Here is a 12,821-nt window from a genome sequence, read left to right as displayed (position 1 = left end):
GTAACGAAGCGTTGCCTGCCTGTTTATCTAACCTATAGTATAATTAGGATGAGAATTGTTTCTTTTTTTAAAGATTTTTATTTATTTATTTATTTGAGAGAGAGAATGAGATAGAGAGAGCATGAGAGGGGGGAGGGTCAGAGGGAGAAGCAGACCCCCTGCCAAGCAAGGAGCCCGATATGGGACTCGATCCCAGGACTCCAGGATCATGACCTGAGCCGAAGGCAGTCGCTTAACCAACTGAGCCACCCAGGCGCCCGAGAATTGTTTCTTTCTCGATTTTTAATGACTGCTGGTTTGTATAAACTCATATTTTATCCATCGGATCCACATAATTTCCATAAGAAATATTAACTGATTCCCAGTGATGCTTATAATCAGTATGAAGATACTGATAAAGTTCAATCTGATTATATGTACATGTATGTATTTACATGGAGATATGAAACAATTACATGAAAATTGAATGTGCTCATAGATGAAGTTGCAATTTAATTTTATAGGTAGGTAGGAATATATAACTATTTTTCATACTTAACAGAAATTACTGCAGCTCTATTTGAAAGTGAAGTTCTTTGATTCAATACCTCTTTTATGTAGAGTTCTCAGTTTTTTAAAGGCAATAATGAAATTATACATAATCCATAGTGTTCTTGTTGATCACAAGGGTCCTGATGGTCCATGACAGTCATCTTGTGCTCTTACCAATGAAGTCTGTTATGGCATCTCCCTAGAACTTACAACTTGTCGAGTCAGCCTTCTCATTGCCACCTTCATATCTCTGTTCCTTAAAGTATAGATGGCAGGATTTAATACAGGAGTGATGACAAAGTCCACAATGGCAAAAAATTTATCCATTGACTTGGTAGGGAAAGGCCACACATAGAGAAACATGCATGGAGTGAAAAACAAAACCACTACAGTGATGTGAGCTGACAGAGTGATGAATGCTTTGGATAAATCTTTTGAAGAATGTTGCCTGACAGTGATCAGAATAAAGATGTATGATACAATTAAGAAAAAGAAGGTGCCCATAGATATGAAGCCACTGTTGGCAGTGACCACAAATTCTAGGCTGTAAGTGTCCATGCATGCAAGTTTAATAACCCTAGGAAAATCAAATAAAAGCTCCCCACATTATTAGGGCCACAGAAAGGTAAATTTATGACAAAAACAAACTGAGACACAGCATGAATCACCCCAATGATCCAAGCAGCCACTACCAAAAACATGCACATTTTGGGATTCATAGTAGTTAGATAGTGGAGAGGCTTGCAAATCGCTGTGTACCTGTCATATGCCATGGCTATGAGCAGTACCATCTCAACTCCTCCCATGACATGAATAAAGAACATTTGTATCATGCAATTGTGGAAGGAAATGATTTTGCAACCACTGAAAAGATCAGAGATCATCCTAGGAACTGTGGTGGATGAAAGGCCCAGGTCAATGAATGATAGGTTGGCCAGCAGGATATACATGGGGGAGTGTAAGTGAGAATCAAAAATCACCATTAACATAATGAAGAGGTTTCCCAAGATAATTCCCACATAGAACAAAGAGAAGAAAAGAAAGAGGAAAACCTGCATTCCCAAGGATTGTGTAAGTCCCAGTAACACAAACTCAGTTACCACAGAGCCATTTACTTGGTCCATTGAATCATAAGGAAGGGAAGACTCTGAAGTGACCTGAAAGAAACAAGAGAGACGGGATTAACTTTGAGGAGTGCCTCAAACAATGTGTTAAATGTTGACAATTTAAATTGGTTATTGACAGATCTTTCATTTAATTGATAGTAAATTGTTTACAAAATAATGGAAACCCAGGGTATGGGTTTGGTAGTATGACCAAAGCTGCACTCAGGGGCCATCTCTTGCTTTAAATTGCTCTTATTTATTCAAGTACATGGAATAATGAGGCAACTTAAGAAGTTAGAAAAGGATGCACAAATTAAACTCAAGGAATTTAGGGAAAGAATATAATAAAACTTAAAAACAAAAATAATATGTATTGATGCCTAGAAAATTGGGAGAGTAAACATGAGCATATAAAAAGTTTTTTTTTAAAAAGAAATAGACAACCTTTTGAAAATATAATCAAGAATAAAATTAAACAAAAATTAGAAATAAGTATAGAATAATAACAGTTAACATAATAACAGTCAATACATCTTTGAAGTCTTTTTTTTGTGTGTTACTCTTATGTTTGTACTGCCGAAATGGTGTTTGCATTGGAGTTTGAGTGATAATTTTTGTAGACAGGAAAATCCCACACTACATGATCCTATTATCCTAAAGTCTCTAAACTTCCATTTATAGCATATAATCTGTTTATGAACTTTAATTTATAATATGGACAATCACAATGCAAAATATGGAACTGAGTGTACTCAATGTGGTGGAGTTGGAGTCAGTAGCATGTGTAGAGGACAGGCAGGAAAGAACATATAAATAAAGGGGAAGAATGAAGATCAATGGGAAAGAGTGTAAGAAAATAAAAAGAAGGTGAGGAGAAGGAATAAATGCTAAAAGTCAAATAGGATAAAATGATGATCCAAAAAAAAGGCATTGGTAGAACATTGCACATCTTTGCTTAGGTGCCTGTTATAGTTTAAATCAACACACATTGATATATTACAAACAACCTGGGCATAAACTTTACTTGGGTTTTCCATTAACTGCTTTAGGTATATTTTGACTGAAAGGATGGAAAGTAATAGTAAAGCTGTGGGGAAATAACCACTGAGATAAGACAAGTTAAAACTTTAAGCATATGAATCATGGGTGTGGCAGTGGGGTTTGGTAGAATGGAGTGGTTGAGCATGATGCCTCAGTGAACTGACAGGTGAAGCATCTCTAAAAAAATTAGGAAGTAACTGATCAAAAGCATCCATTTAATCTCCAGCCACTATTTTACTTACCCTCATTCTAGTATTTATAGCTTTTCATAAATATAAAATTAAAGTTTTTGATATAGGCACTCTTTCTGCTTTGTCTAACACTGTATCACCTGCCTAAAACAGTGGCTGGCACACAGAAAAAGCCCAGGAAATTTGTGATAAATGAATTTCCTAGAAATAGGTACTAAATTGTTCATAGAAGAAACAAACAGTAACCCTCACAAATATATAGAGAAGTAGATTTAATAATATCTTCTCCACAAGCTTGTATTTCCTGGTATAATCCAGTTATTTATACATAAAAAGTGAGTATTTGAGTGAAGAACTTTCTTCTCTTTTATTACAAACATCTGAAATTAGCATGTATCACTGATGAGGAATCCTCATGATCTGAGAGAGAAAAAGACCATGTACTTGGTCTTGGCCTTTTTAGAAAACTCTGATGACTTTGTGAAGCTCTCAGGAGTTTATCAGAAGCCAAGTCCCCATAGATTTTGCTATCCTTCCTCTTGGAACCATCTTTAAACAGGAAATATAGATACCTATTAAACAAAAAAGATGATCAGAATTATAGGTTTATATAGAAGTGGGAAAGAACTTTGAGAGAATCTTTTTCAGTTATTTTATTCTACAGGTAGAGAGCCAACCCTGTGAGGGTAAATAGCTAGCTAGTGTGTTCACAGCAATACATTCACAGAGCCAGAACTAGAAGTCAGCCTAACTTCCAGTCCAATGGTCTTCCTCAGTAGCTCTACACCTGCTTAATAGAGTCATGAAAAAGCTAGAATTATATATATTTGAGAGGGTCACTGTAACCTAATTGGAAGTGCCCGATCAATCCTGAGTTTTTATTCATTTAAAATAAATTTGGCCTTCCCATTCTGAAAGACTTTTTTTGGCCACTGAAATTGCTCTTCCTAACCCTCTTTCCTGTTTTATCACACAATCTGGTCAGTCCTTGAACAGTTCCATTTCAGAACTTATAGCTACCAGCTCCTCTGTACCATCCCCTGGCACGGGGCCAGAAGCTTTCTGACTCTGAGAATAGCCTCTTAGACTAGGCATTGGCTGGTTCCTTCAAATGTGGAGGAAAGTAATACTGAAGGAGAGGGAACCACACCAGAATCTTGGAGGTAGAGGACTGAGATTCTTTCTTTTTATTTAAAACAGAATTTGGTTCTCAAATAGGGCAGGAATAGCTGAGGCCAGATGTCTGTTTTACACAGTGAAAAAAAAAAGTTTAAAATGAGTTGGAGAGCACAAAAATCAGAAACACATGAATCTTGAAAAATCTTCACATTAAGGAGACAAATTGAACATATCAAAAGGTGTGTGTGTGTGTGTGTGTGTGTAGAATTGATTTGATAAGACAATGCAATGCAATGATTGAAATTTGAGAATAAGAGAATGATGGTGTAGAATAAAAGGACAAAAACATTTTCAAAAGGAGAAAATTTCTGATACTAATATTTTACAGAGGAACAGATACTGAAGTGGAATTAAGGGGGAGAGAGAGAGGGACACAACCATGACAGGTGCAGTTTTATAATTAAAAAGCATCTTTCCTACCTGCCTGTTCAGTCACAGGATTTACATTTTTGGAAGAATAAAAATTCAGAGAGCTCAGTCTTATTTTCTGTACATAATCTTACCTCAAAGACAAAGCTATATATGATTCTTCAAAATGGGAAATAAGCTAATTAGGTGTACAGGAGAGTGACCTACTGTTGTCTCAGAGAAGACCAGTACTGAGCCCATTATTACTTTCTCTTGGGGGACTAAATCTTTGAGTCACATTGGTTTCCCCATGAGAGAAATAATGAAAAAGAAATTGCCTGGTAATGCAACAGAAGGGAAGGGGGAAGATTTTGAGGCAATATGTTGGTTTGTATAAAATACCCCTAGATAGATTACATGATCTACAGGATGAATTGTTTGAAAGCACTGAGATGAGGGGATAAGGGTGAAAACAGATCCTGAGTGGACAGGCATACTTTCACTTGTAGTACCAAACTTGAAGACATAGATGTTAAACCCCTGATATGTCAAGATAATTCTTACAACTGACAGTAGGGGAATAAATTGATCACTTTCCTGTTATCACTTATAGCCAAAATTTATCTTTGTAGGTTTACCTGCAGTCCCAAACTTTGGAGTGTTGGAGATAAAAGTCTTCTTGAATACATTTAACCTTTATTTTTCCTGAGTTGACTGGATAGAACTAAAATTTGTGCATTTTTCGATCAATTTCTGAAGAAATCAGTAGAAAACAGATACAAACACAAAAGAGGAAAAATATAAGGGGTTATTTTGAGTGTTTATAAGAAGAGCATATTTACCTGAGGAAGATACTCATTCATCAGACCTATGACAAGGTAAACAAGCCTAGTGTATTTCTGTAAAGAAGTAAGGCTTTATATGTAGATACAAAGAATCGGATCTCTAGGCTATCATGGGGTCCCAAAGTGTCAAGGCTCTATCTTTGTTTGAGTTGTATTTGTTTAGAGTTGTATTTTATTTTTTCTTGTTGAAAAGCAATTGGAAAATCATAATTCTCTAGAATAGCTGCAGAATGATGGTTAGTGTCAAATTAATTTTTGAAAAGTATTGACATTCCAAAATGTATAATAAGTAAGGATACAAACTGAAGAATAATGTGGCCAGAAATATTTAAAAATAAATAGGAATGCATGGTCAGCGACATGAATCGGTGTATATATATATATATATATATATATATATATGATGAAGTAAAATAATTTCGTTGCTTGGAAGAAGCACAACTATTCTAAGATTAGAGCGTTGCCTCCCTGCCCCACTGACTACTGCAATGCAGTGAACACTCCACAGCCCCATAAATCATTCTATCACGTCAATGTACTTCTGTCCTGATGTGCCTGTGCTCTAAATGGCCAACTGGATACCAGGCAGAATAGCATATTAAGATGAATGAGGGAGAATCTAGGCAGAAATAATAAAGCCCTAGGAAATTCTGCAGCTAGGCATAGAGCACAGTGATTTGAGAGCGATCCCCTGGAACATGGATCCTGGGTTTGCTTGAAAGCAGAGAAGGCTGCTGAACTAACAGAGGAGCAGGGGCTGTTAATGTAGAGTTTATAAGACCTAAACGTATCAGAGAGGATTGAGTCCACTGATTTACAGGCTGCCGCAGCTAAAATTGGCTCCAGATTTAAACTGGCTGAAACCAGCAAAAAGAAACTTATCAGTAGATTTCACTGCAGAGAATTGACAAAGAGGTATAGAAAATTAATTGAGAAAAGGCAAAGAAAAAAATATATTTTTATATATTATTATATATATTATGACGAAGGAAATACAAAAAGGAAGCCCATAGGGCGGTGGGGAGGGAACTTGGGGCAGGAGGTGGCTCTCTGGGGCCTATTCTCTCCTTCCCTTTCCTAGCCCCCTTCCCCCACTGCTGGACTAGGGCTAAGATCAGCTAGAGCAGGAACCTGAGCTTGGCCCAGGTCACTGAGCTGGAGGGATGAGGAAAACCTCTGCAATATCAGCCTCCTCCTCCCAGGAGATGGAGGAGCTGGAGCGATTCATGCGCAGACAGCTACATGCTGGAGTACCAGGTGCAGGTGCTGCTGGCTGACAGCACAGAGGCTGATGGTGAGAGTGAGCAGACATAGTCCCACATCTCCCAGGAGGAAGTGCCAATAGTGGACCACCAGTGAAAAGCCTAATGAACAAGGGTAAATGGACTGCAGTGAGCAGATGGAAAGCAATTGTTTCCACTCTCTAAGGCAAGCCCCCCTCTCCCCTACCACACACTGACTTGGAGCTGAAGAAGGAGGTAACCAGGTAATGCTGGTGGACAGAGTTTTTTAAAAGTCCCAATAAAAGCCTGTTCTCACTAAGCCAGGGTCCAGGAAAAGGGAAACCTAGCAAGATAGACAAGTTTTAGACAATAACTGTCCTACTCCTGCCAAATAGCATAGAACAAGCTGTGGCCCCACATTTACTTACACCAGCAAAGACCCAGTGGGCATCTAGACTGCTACTCTCACAGGGCTGTAACAAGGTACCCTCTATCTTCCCTTCACAAGGCTGGTGTCAGAGAAGGCTGGGCAGGAGGGACTTTCATTCCTGCCAGCTTGTGAGAAGGCCCCCCCCAAATGCCCCCATGGTATTATTGGAGACCATATGAGAGCCTGGATTTCCATCCCCGCTCAGCAGTATTGAGGTGCTTCTCTCACTGCTGGGTTATGTCTGAGGAGGTTCTATTAGAGAGTTGAGACTTCCACTATTGCCCAGTGGTAGTGAGGCCACCCCCATGGCAGGGTCAGTGGGAACTGTATGGGGCCCTGGAACTTCCACTTCTGCCTGGTTCTAACAAGTGCACCCCTGGACTTCTACGTTCACTGGTAGTGGTGAGACTGTGACCCCCTTCCCCCTGCCAGAGTGGTATCACAAAAAGCAAGTTAAAACAGAAGATTTAAATAAGATTCAGAGTCTCATAACATAACATGCAAGTGTCCTAATTGCAATAAAAAAATCATTTGTCATAGCAAGAACTGGAAAGATTTCAAACTAAATGGAAAAACAATTAGTAGATGTCAACACTGAGATGAGAAATTGGACTTCATCAAAATTAAAACTTTTATCCTGGGAAAAACCTGTTTGGAAGAAGAAGAGACAAATTACAGAGAGGAAGAACATTTTGAAAAACATGCACCTGACAAAGGACTAGTATTTAGAATATATAAAGAATTCCCAGAACACAACATTTAAAACAGTCCGATTAGAAAATGGACAAAAGATGTGAAGAGACATTTTTCCCTGAAGAGGATGTACAGATGACAAGCACACAAAAAGATGTTCAACATCATTCGTTGTAAGTGCAATGAAAAGTAAAGCCACAATGAGAGATCTCTTCACACGCATCAGAATAGCTAAATTTAAAAAAAAAAAAGTGACAACACCATGTGCTGGTGAAGATACAGTGAAATTGGATCAGTCTTGCATAACTGGTAGGAGGGTAAAGTGCTACAGCCATTCTGGGAAACAGTTTGGAAGTTTCTTAAAAAACAGAAACTGCAAGTATGATATGATCCAGCAATTTTACTCCTGGGTATTTATTGCAGAAAAATAAAAATGTATGTTCATACAAAAACGTGTACTCAAATGTTTATAGCTACTTTACTCATGACAACCCCAAACTAGAAACAACCCAGTTGTCCTTCAACAGGTGAAAAGAATCTCCAAGGGAATTTTGCCAAGAGAAAAAAGCCAATCCCCAAAAGTTACTCTATGATTCTATACATATAACATTCTTGAAATGACAAGATGATAAAAATGGGGAACAGGTTAGCAGTTCCCAGGTATCAGGGAAGGGAGGGGCAGGATGAAATGGGTGTGGGTACAAAAGGGCAGCAGGAGGGGACCCTGTGCTGATAGAAATGTTCTGCATCTTGACTGTATTAACATCAATATCCTGGTTATAATATTGAACTATACTTTTACAGGTTTTCCCAAGGGGGAAAGTGGGTACACAGGATCTTTCTGTTATTTGTTGCAGCTTGATGTGAATCTATAATTATCTAAAATAAAAGTTAAGAGGGGCACTGGGTGGCTCAGTCAGTTAAGTGGCCAACTCTTGATTTCGGCTCAGGTCATGATCTCATGGGTCCTGAGATGGTACCCCGTGTTGGGCTCCATGCTCAGCAGGAAGTCTGGTTGAGGAATCTCTTCCTCTCCCTCTGCAACCCCCTTACCCCCACTCATTCTCACTCTCTCTCTAAAATAAATAAATCTTAAAAAAATATATAAAATAAAAGTTAAGAAAAAAGAAAGCCCAGAGACTAATCAATAAATTATTCAACACTATTTTTAAACTCTTTGTTGGTTTTATTCATTTATTTAATGATAAACATTCATCGAAGATTTTCTATACTGTTGTACTGATGTGATAGCAGTAAACATGATTGACACAGCCCCTCCTCACATGGAACTTAAAATGTAATGAGGAAAACATACAACAAATAAGAAATTATGAGTATGGCTAATGTTACAGAAGTGATACTGGGGAGTGCTATAATAATATACAATGGAAGGAGCTCTCCTGGACCCAGGTTCTGGGAAGTGTTTCTTGATAAAATAATGTTGAAACTGATATTTAAAGAATGAATAGATGTTAAAAGACAAAGTATAAAGGATAGAAGTTTCAGACAGAATAATTGGCCAGTGCAAAGGCTCAAGATGAGAAAGAATGAATTTTTCTGGCAAGCAAAAGAAAACCAAATTGGCTCTGGAATTGCAGGGCAAGAGCATGTTGTTCTCTGAGGCTGGAGGGGAGGATGAGGGCCAGGTCTTGGATGGCCTGATAAATCTTGAAAAGGAGTTTGTATTTTAATTTAAGAGTAGTGCCATGTATGTGAAGGGTCTTAAGTAGAAGGATCACATGCTTAGATTTATATTTCAGAAAAATCTGGGGTGCCTGGGTAGCTCATTCGGTTAAGTGTTCAACTCTTGATTTCAGCTCAGGTTATGATCTCAGGGTCATGAGATCAAGCCCCATGTTGGGCTCCGAGCTGAGCGTGGAGCCTGCTTGAGATTCTCTCCCTCTGCCCCTCCCCCCGGTGCATGTGTGTGCGCACCCACACTCTGTCTCTCTCTCAAAAAGGAATCTTTCATTCTGGGGGCACCTGGGTGGCTCAGTTGGTTAAGCGACTGCCTTCAGCTCAGGTCATGATCCTGGAGTCCCTGGATTGAGTCCCGCATCAGGCTGCCTGCTCGGCAGGGCGTCTGCTTCTCCCTCTGACCCTACCCCTCTCATGTGCTCTCTCTCATTCTCTCTCTCTCAAAAAAAAAATATATAAAAAAAAGAATCTTTCATTCTGAATATAGATAATGAGAATGAAGGCAAACAAGATTTGAAGTTGGAAGACATATAGGTGACCTAATATTCTATTTGAAAAATGAAATGTGAAGTCTTAGACAAGAATGGTGATATTTGGAAAAGAACAAGGGGACATATTTGAGAGGTGTTTAGAAGTTGGAATTAATAGCATTTGCAGATTTAGTGAATATTAGAGGAGGAGTCCATTATTACTCCCAGATTTTACATTGAGGAACTGGATAAATTTTGGTGCTACTTATTGTGACTAGGGACCTGAAAGAGTAGCAGGTTCAAAGATGAGATGAGTTTAGTTTCAGATCTGCTGAGAGGGATGACCTTGAATCATCAAGTCAGTAGGCAGTTAGATTTATGAAGTAGGAACTCAAGAAATAGTACCTGGCTTAAGAATAAAAGCTCTTAGCTGAGATGGTAATTAAAGCCAAGGGAATGGATGTCCCTTAGGGATAGAATATGGAGTGAGAAAAGGCCAAAGAGGTAATTCTGAGGAATATTGAGTTTGGTAATGGAGCTGATTGAGAGACCCCAGCAAGCTGATACTGGGAAGGAATTCCCAAAGAGTAGGAGGAAAAGCAGGAGACTGTAGTTTCTCAGAAGCCCAGTGAGATATTTAGAAAGAGGGAGTGGCTAGCAAATGATCAAGTAAAGAACTTACCATCCAAATGAATACCAAAGCATTAAAAGAAGTATTTTTAAAAAAGATTTTATTTTATTTATTTGGGTCATTTCTCTTTTCTTTTTGATAAGTCTGGACAGGGGTTTATCAATCTTATTAATTCTTTCAAAGAACCAGCTCCTAGTTTCTTTGATCTGTTCTACTGTTCTTTTGGTTTCTATTTCATTGATTTCTACTCTGATCTTTATTATTTCTCTTCTCCTGCTGGGTTTAGGCTTTATTTGCTGTTCTTTCTCTAGCTCCTTTAGGTGTAGGGTTAGGTTGTGTCTTTGAGACCTTTCTTGTTTCTTGAGAAAGGCTTGAATTGCTATATTTTCCTCTTAGGACCACCTTTGCTGCATACCAAAGATTTTGAACAGTTGTGTTTGCCTTTTCATTTGTTTCATGAATTGTTTTAATTCTTAATTTCCTGGTTGACCCATTCATTCTTTAGAAGGATGCTCTTTAGCCTCCATGTATTTGAGTTCTTTCCAACTTTCCTCTTGTGATTGAGTTCTAGTTTCAAAGCGTTGTGGTCTGAAAATATGCAGGGAATGATCCCAATCTTTTGGTACCAGTTGAGACCTGAGTTGTGACCTAGGATGTGATCTATTCTGGAGAATATTCCCTGGACACTAGAGAAGAATGTGTATTCTGTTGCTTTGGGATGGAATGTTCTGAATATGTCTGTGAAGTCCATTTGTTCCAGTGTGTCATTTAAAATCTTTGCTTCCTTGTTGATGTTTTGCTTAGACGATCTGTCCATTTCAGTGAGGGGGGTGTTAAAGTCCCCCACTATTATTGTATTGTTGTCGATGTGTTTCTTTGCTTTTGTTATTAATTGCCTTATATAATTGGCTGCTCCCATGTTAGGGGCATAGATATTTACAATTGTTAGATCTTCTTGTTGGATAGATCCTTTAAGTATGATATAGTGTCCTTTCTTATCTCTTATTACAGTCTTTGGTTTAAAATCTAATTTGTCTGCTATAAGGATTGCCACCCCAGCTTTCTTTTGGTGTCCATTAGCATGGTAAATGGTTTTCCACCCCCTCACTTTCAATCTGGGGGTGTCTTTGGTTCTAAAATGAGTCTCTTGCAGACAGCATATCAATGGGTCTTGTTTTTTAATCCAGTCTGATAGCCTGTGTCTTTTGATTGGGGCATTGAGCCCATTTACATTCAGGGTCACTATTGAAAGATAGGAATTTAGTGCCATTGTATTGTCTGTAAGGTGACTGTTACCGTATATTGTCTGTGTTCCTTTCTGGTCTATGTTGCTTTTAAGGTCTCTCTTTGCTTAGAGGACCCCTTTCAAGATTTCCTGTAGGGCTGGTTTTGTGTTTGCAAATTCCTTTAGTTTTTGTTTGTCCTGGAAGCTCTTTATCTCTCCTTCAATTTTCAATGACAGCCTAGCTGGATATAGTATTCTTGGCTGCATATTTTTCTTATTTAGTGCTCTGAATATATCCTGCCAGTCCTTTCTGGCCTGCCAGGTCTCTGTGGATAGGTCTGTTGCCAATCTAATGTTTCTACCCTTGTAGGTTACATATCTCTTCTCCCGAGCTGCTTTGAGGATTTTCTCTTTGTCTATGAGACTCGTAAGTTTTACTATTAGATGTCGGGGTGTTGACCTATTTTTATTGATTTTGAGAGGGGTTCTCTGTGCTTCCTGGATTTTGATGCCTGTTTCCTTCCCCAAATTAGGGAAGTTCTCTGCTATAATTTGCTCCATTATACCTTCTGCCCCTCTCTCTCTTTCTTCTTCTTCTGGGATCCCAATTATTCTAATGTTGTTTCGTCTTATGGTATCACTTATCTCTCGAATTCTGCCCTCGTGATCCAGTAGTTGTTTATCTCTTTTTTTCTCAGCTTCTTTATTTTCCATCATTTCATCTTCTATATTACTGATTCTCTCTTCTGCCTCATTTATTCTAGCAGTTAGCGCCCCCATTTTTGATTGCACCTCATTAATAGCCTTTTTGATTTCTACTTGGTTGGATTTTAGTTCTTTTACTTCTCCAGAAAGGGTTTCTCTAATAACTTCCATATTTTTTCAAGCCCAGCTAGTATCTTTAAAGTGATGATTCTGAACTCTAGATCTGACATCGTACTAATGTCCATATTGAGTAGGTCCCTGGCAGTTGGTACTACCTCTTGTTCTTTTTGTTGAGGTGATTTTTTCCGTCTTGTCATTTTGTGCAGAGGAGAATAGATTAATGAGAGAACAAAATGCTAGCAGAGTAACAACGTCTCCAGAAAATATACTCTAAACAAATCAGAAAAAACCTTCCAGAAAGTGGTCGCTTTTCTGATGAGAGAGTTGTTGCTCTTCTTTTCTTCGATCTCCTGTTGAGTTTGTAGGTGTTCAGAATGGTTTGATC

The 12,821-nt window shown here is 38.4% G+C and overlaps 1 protein-coding gene across 1 annotated transcript; it reads right to left on the bottom strand.

Moving 5' to 3' along the window:
* Positions 1–717: 717 nt before the first annotated feature.
* Positions 718–1,655, bottom strand: LOC110585542 (olfactory receptor 4F6-like). Its single transcript, XM_021695724.1, is given in 2 exon segments — positions 718–1,121; positions 1,124–1,655. Coding segments are annotated over 2 exon segments (936 nt in total).
* Between the last annotated feature and the right edge of the window lie 11,166 nt (positions 1,656–12,821).

Source organism: Neomonachus schauinslandi, chromosome 9 (genome assembly GCF_002201575.2).
Source record: "Neomonachus schauinslandi chromosome 9, ASM220157v2, whole genome shotgun sequence".
NCBI classification, from domain to species: domain Eukaryota; kingdom Metazoa; phylum Chordata; class Mammalia; order Carnivora; family Phocidae; genus Neomonachus; species Neomonachus schauinslandi.
This window is presented reverse-complemented; position numbering and strand designations above follow the sequence as displayed.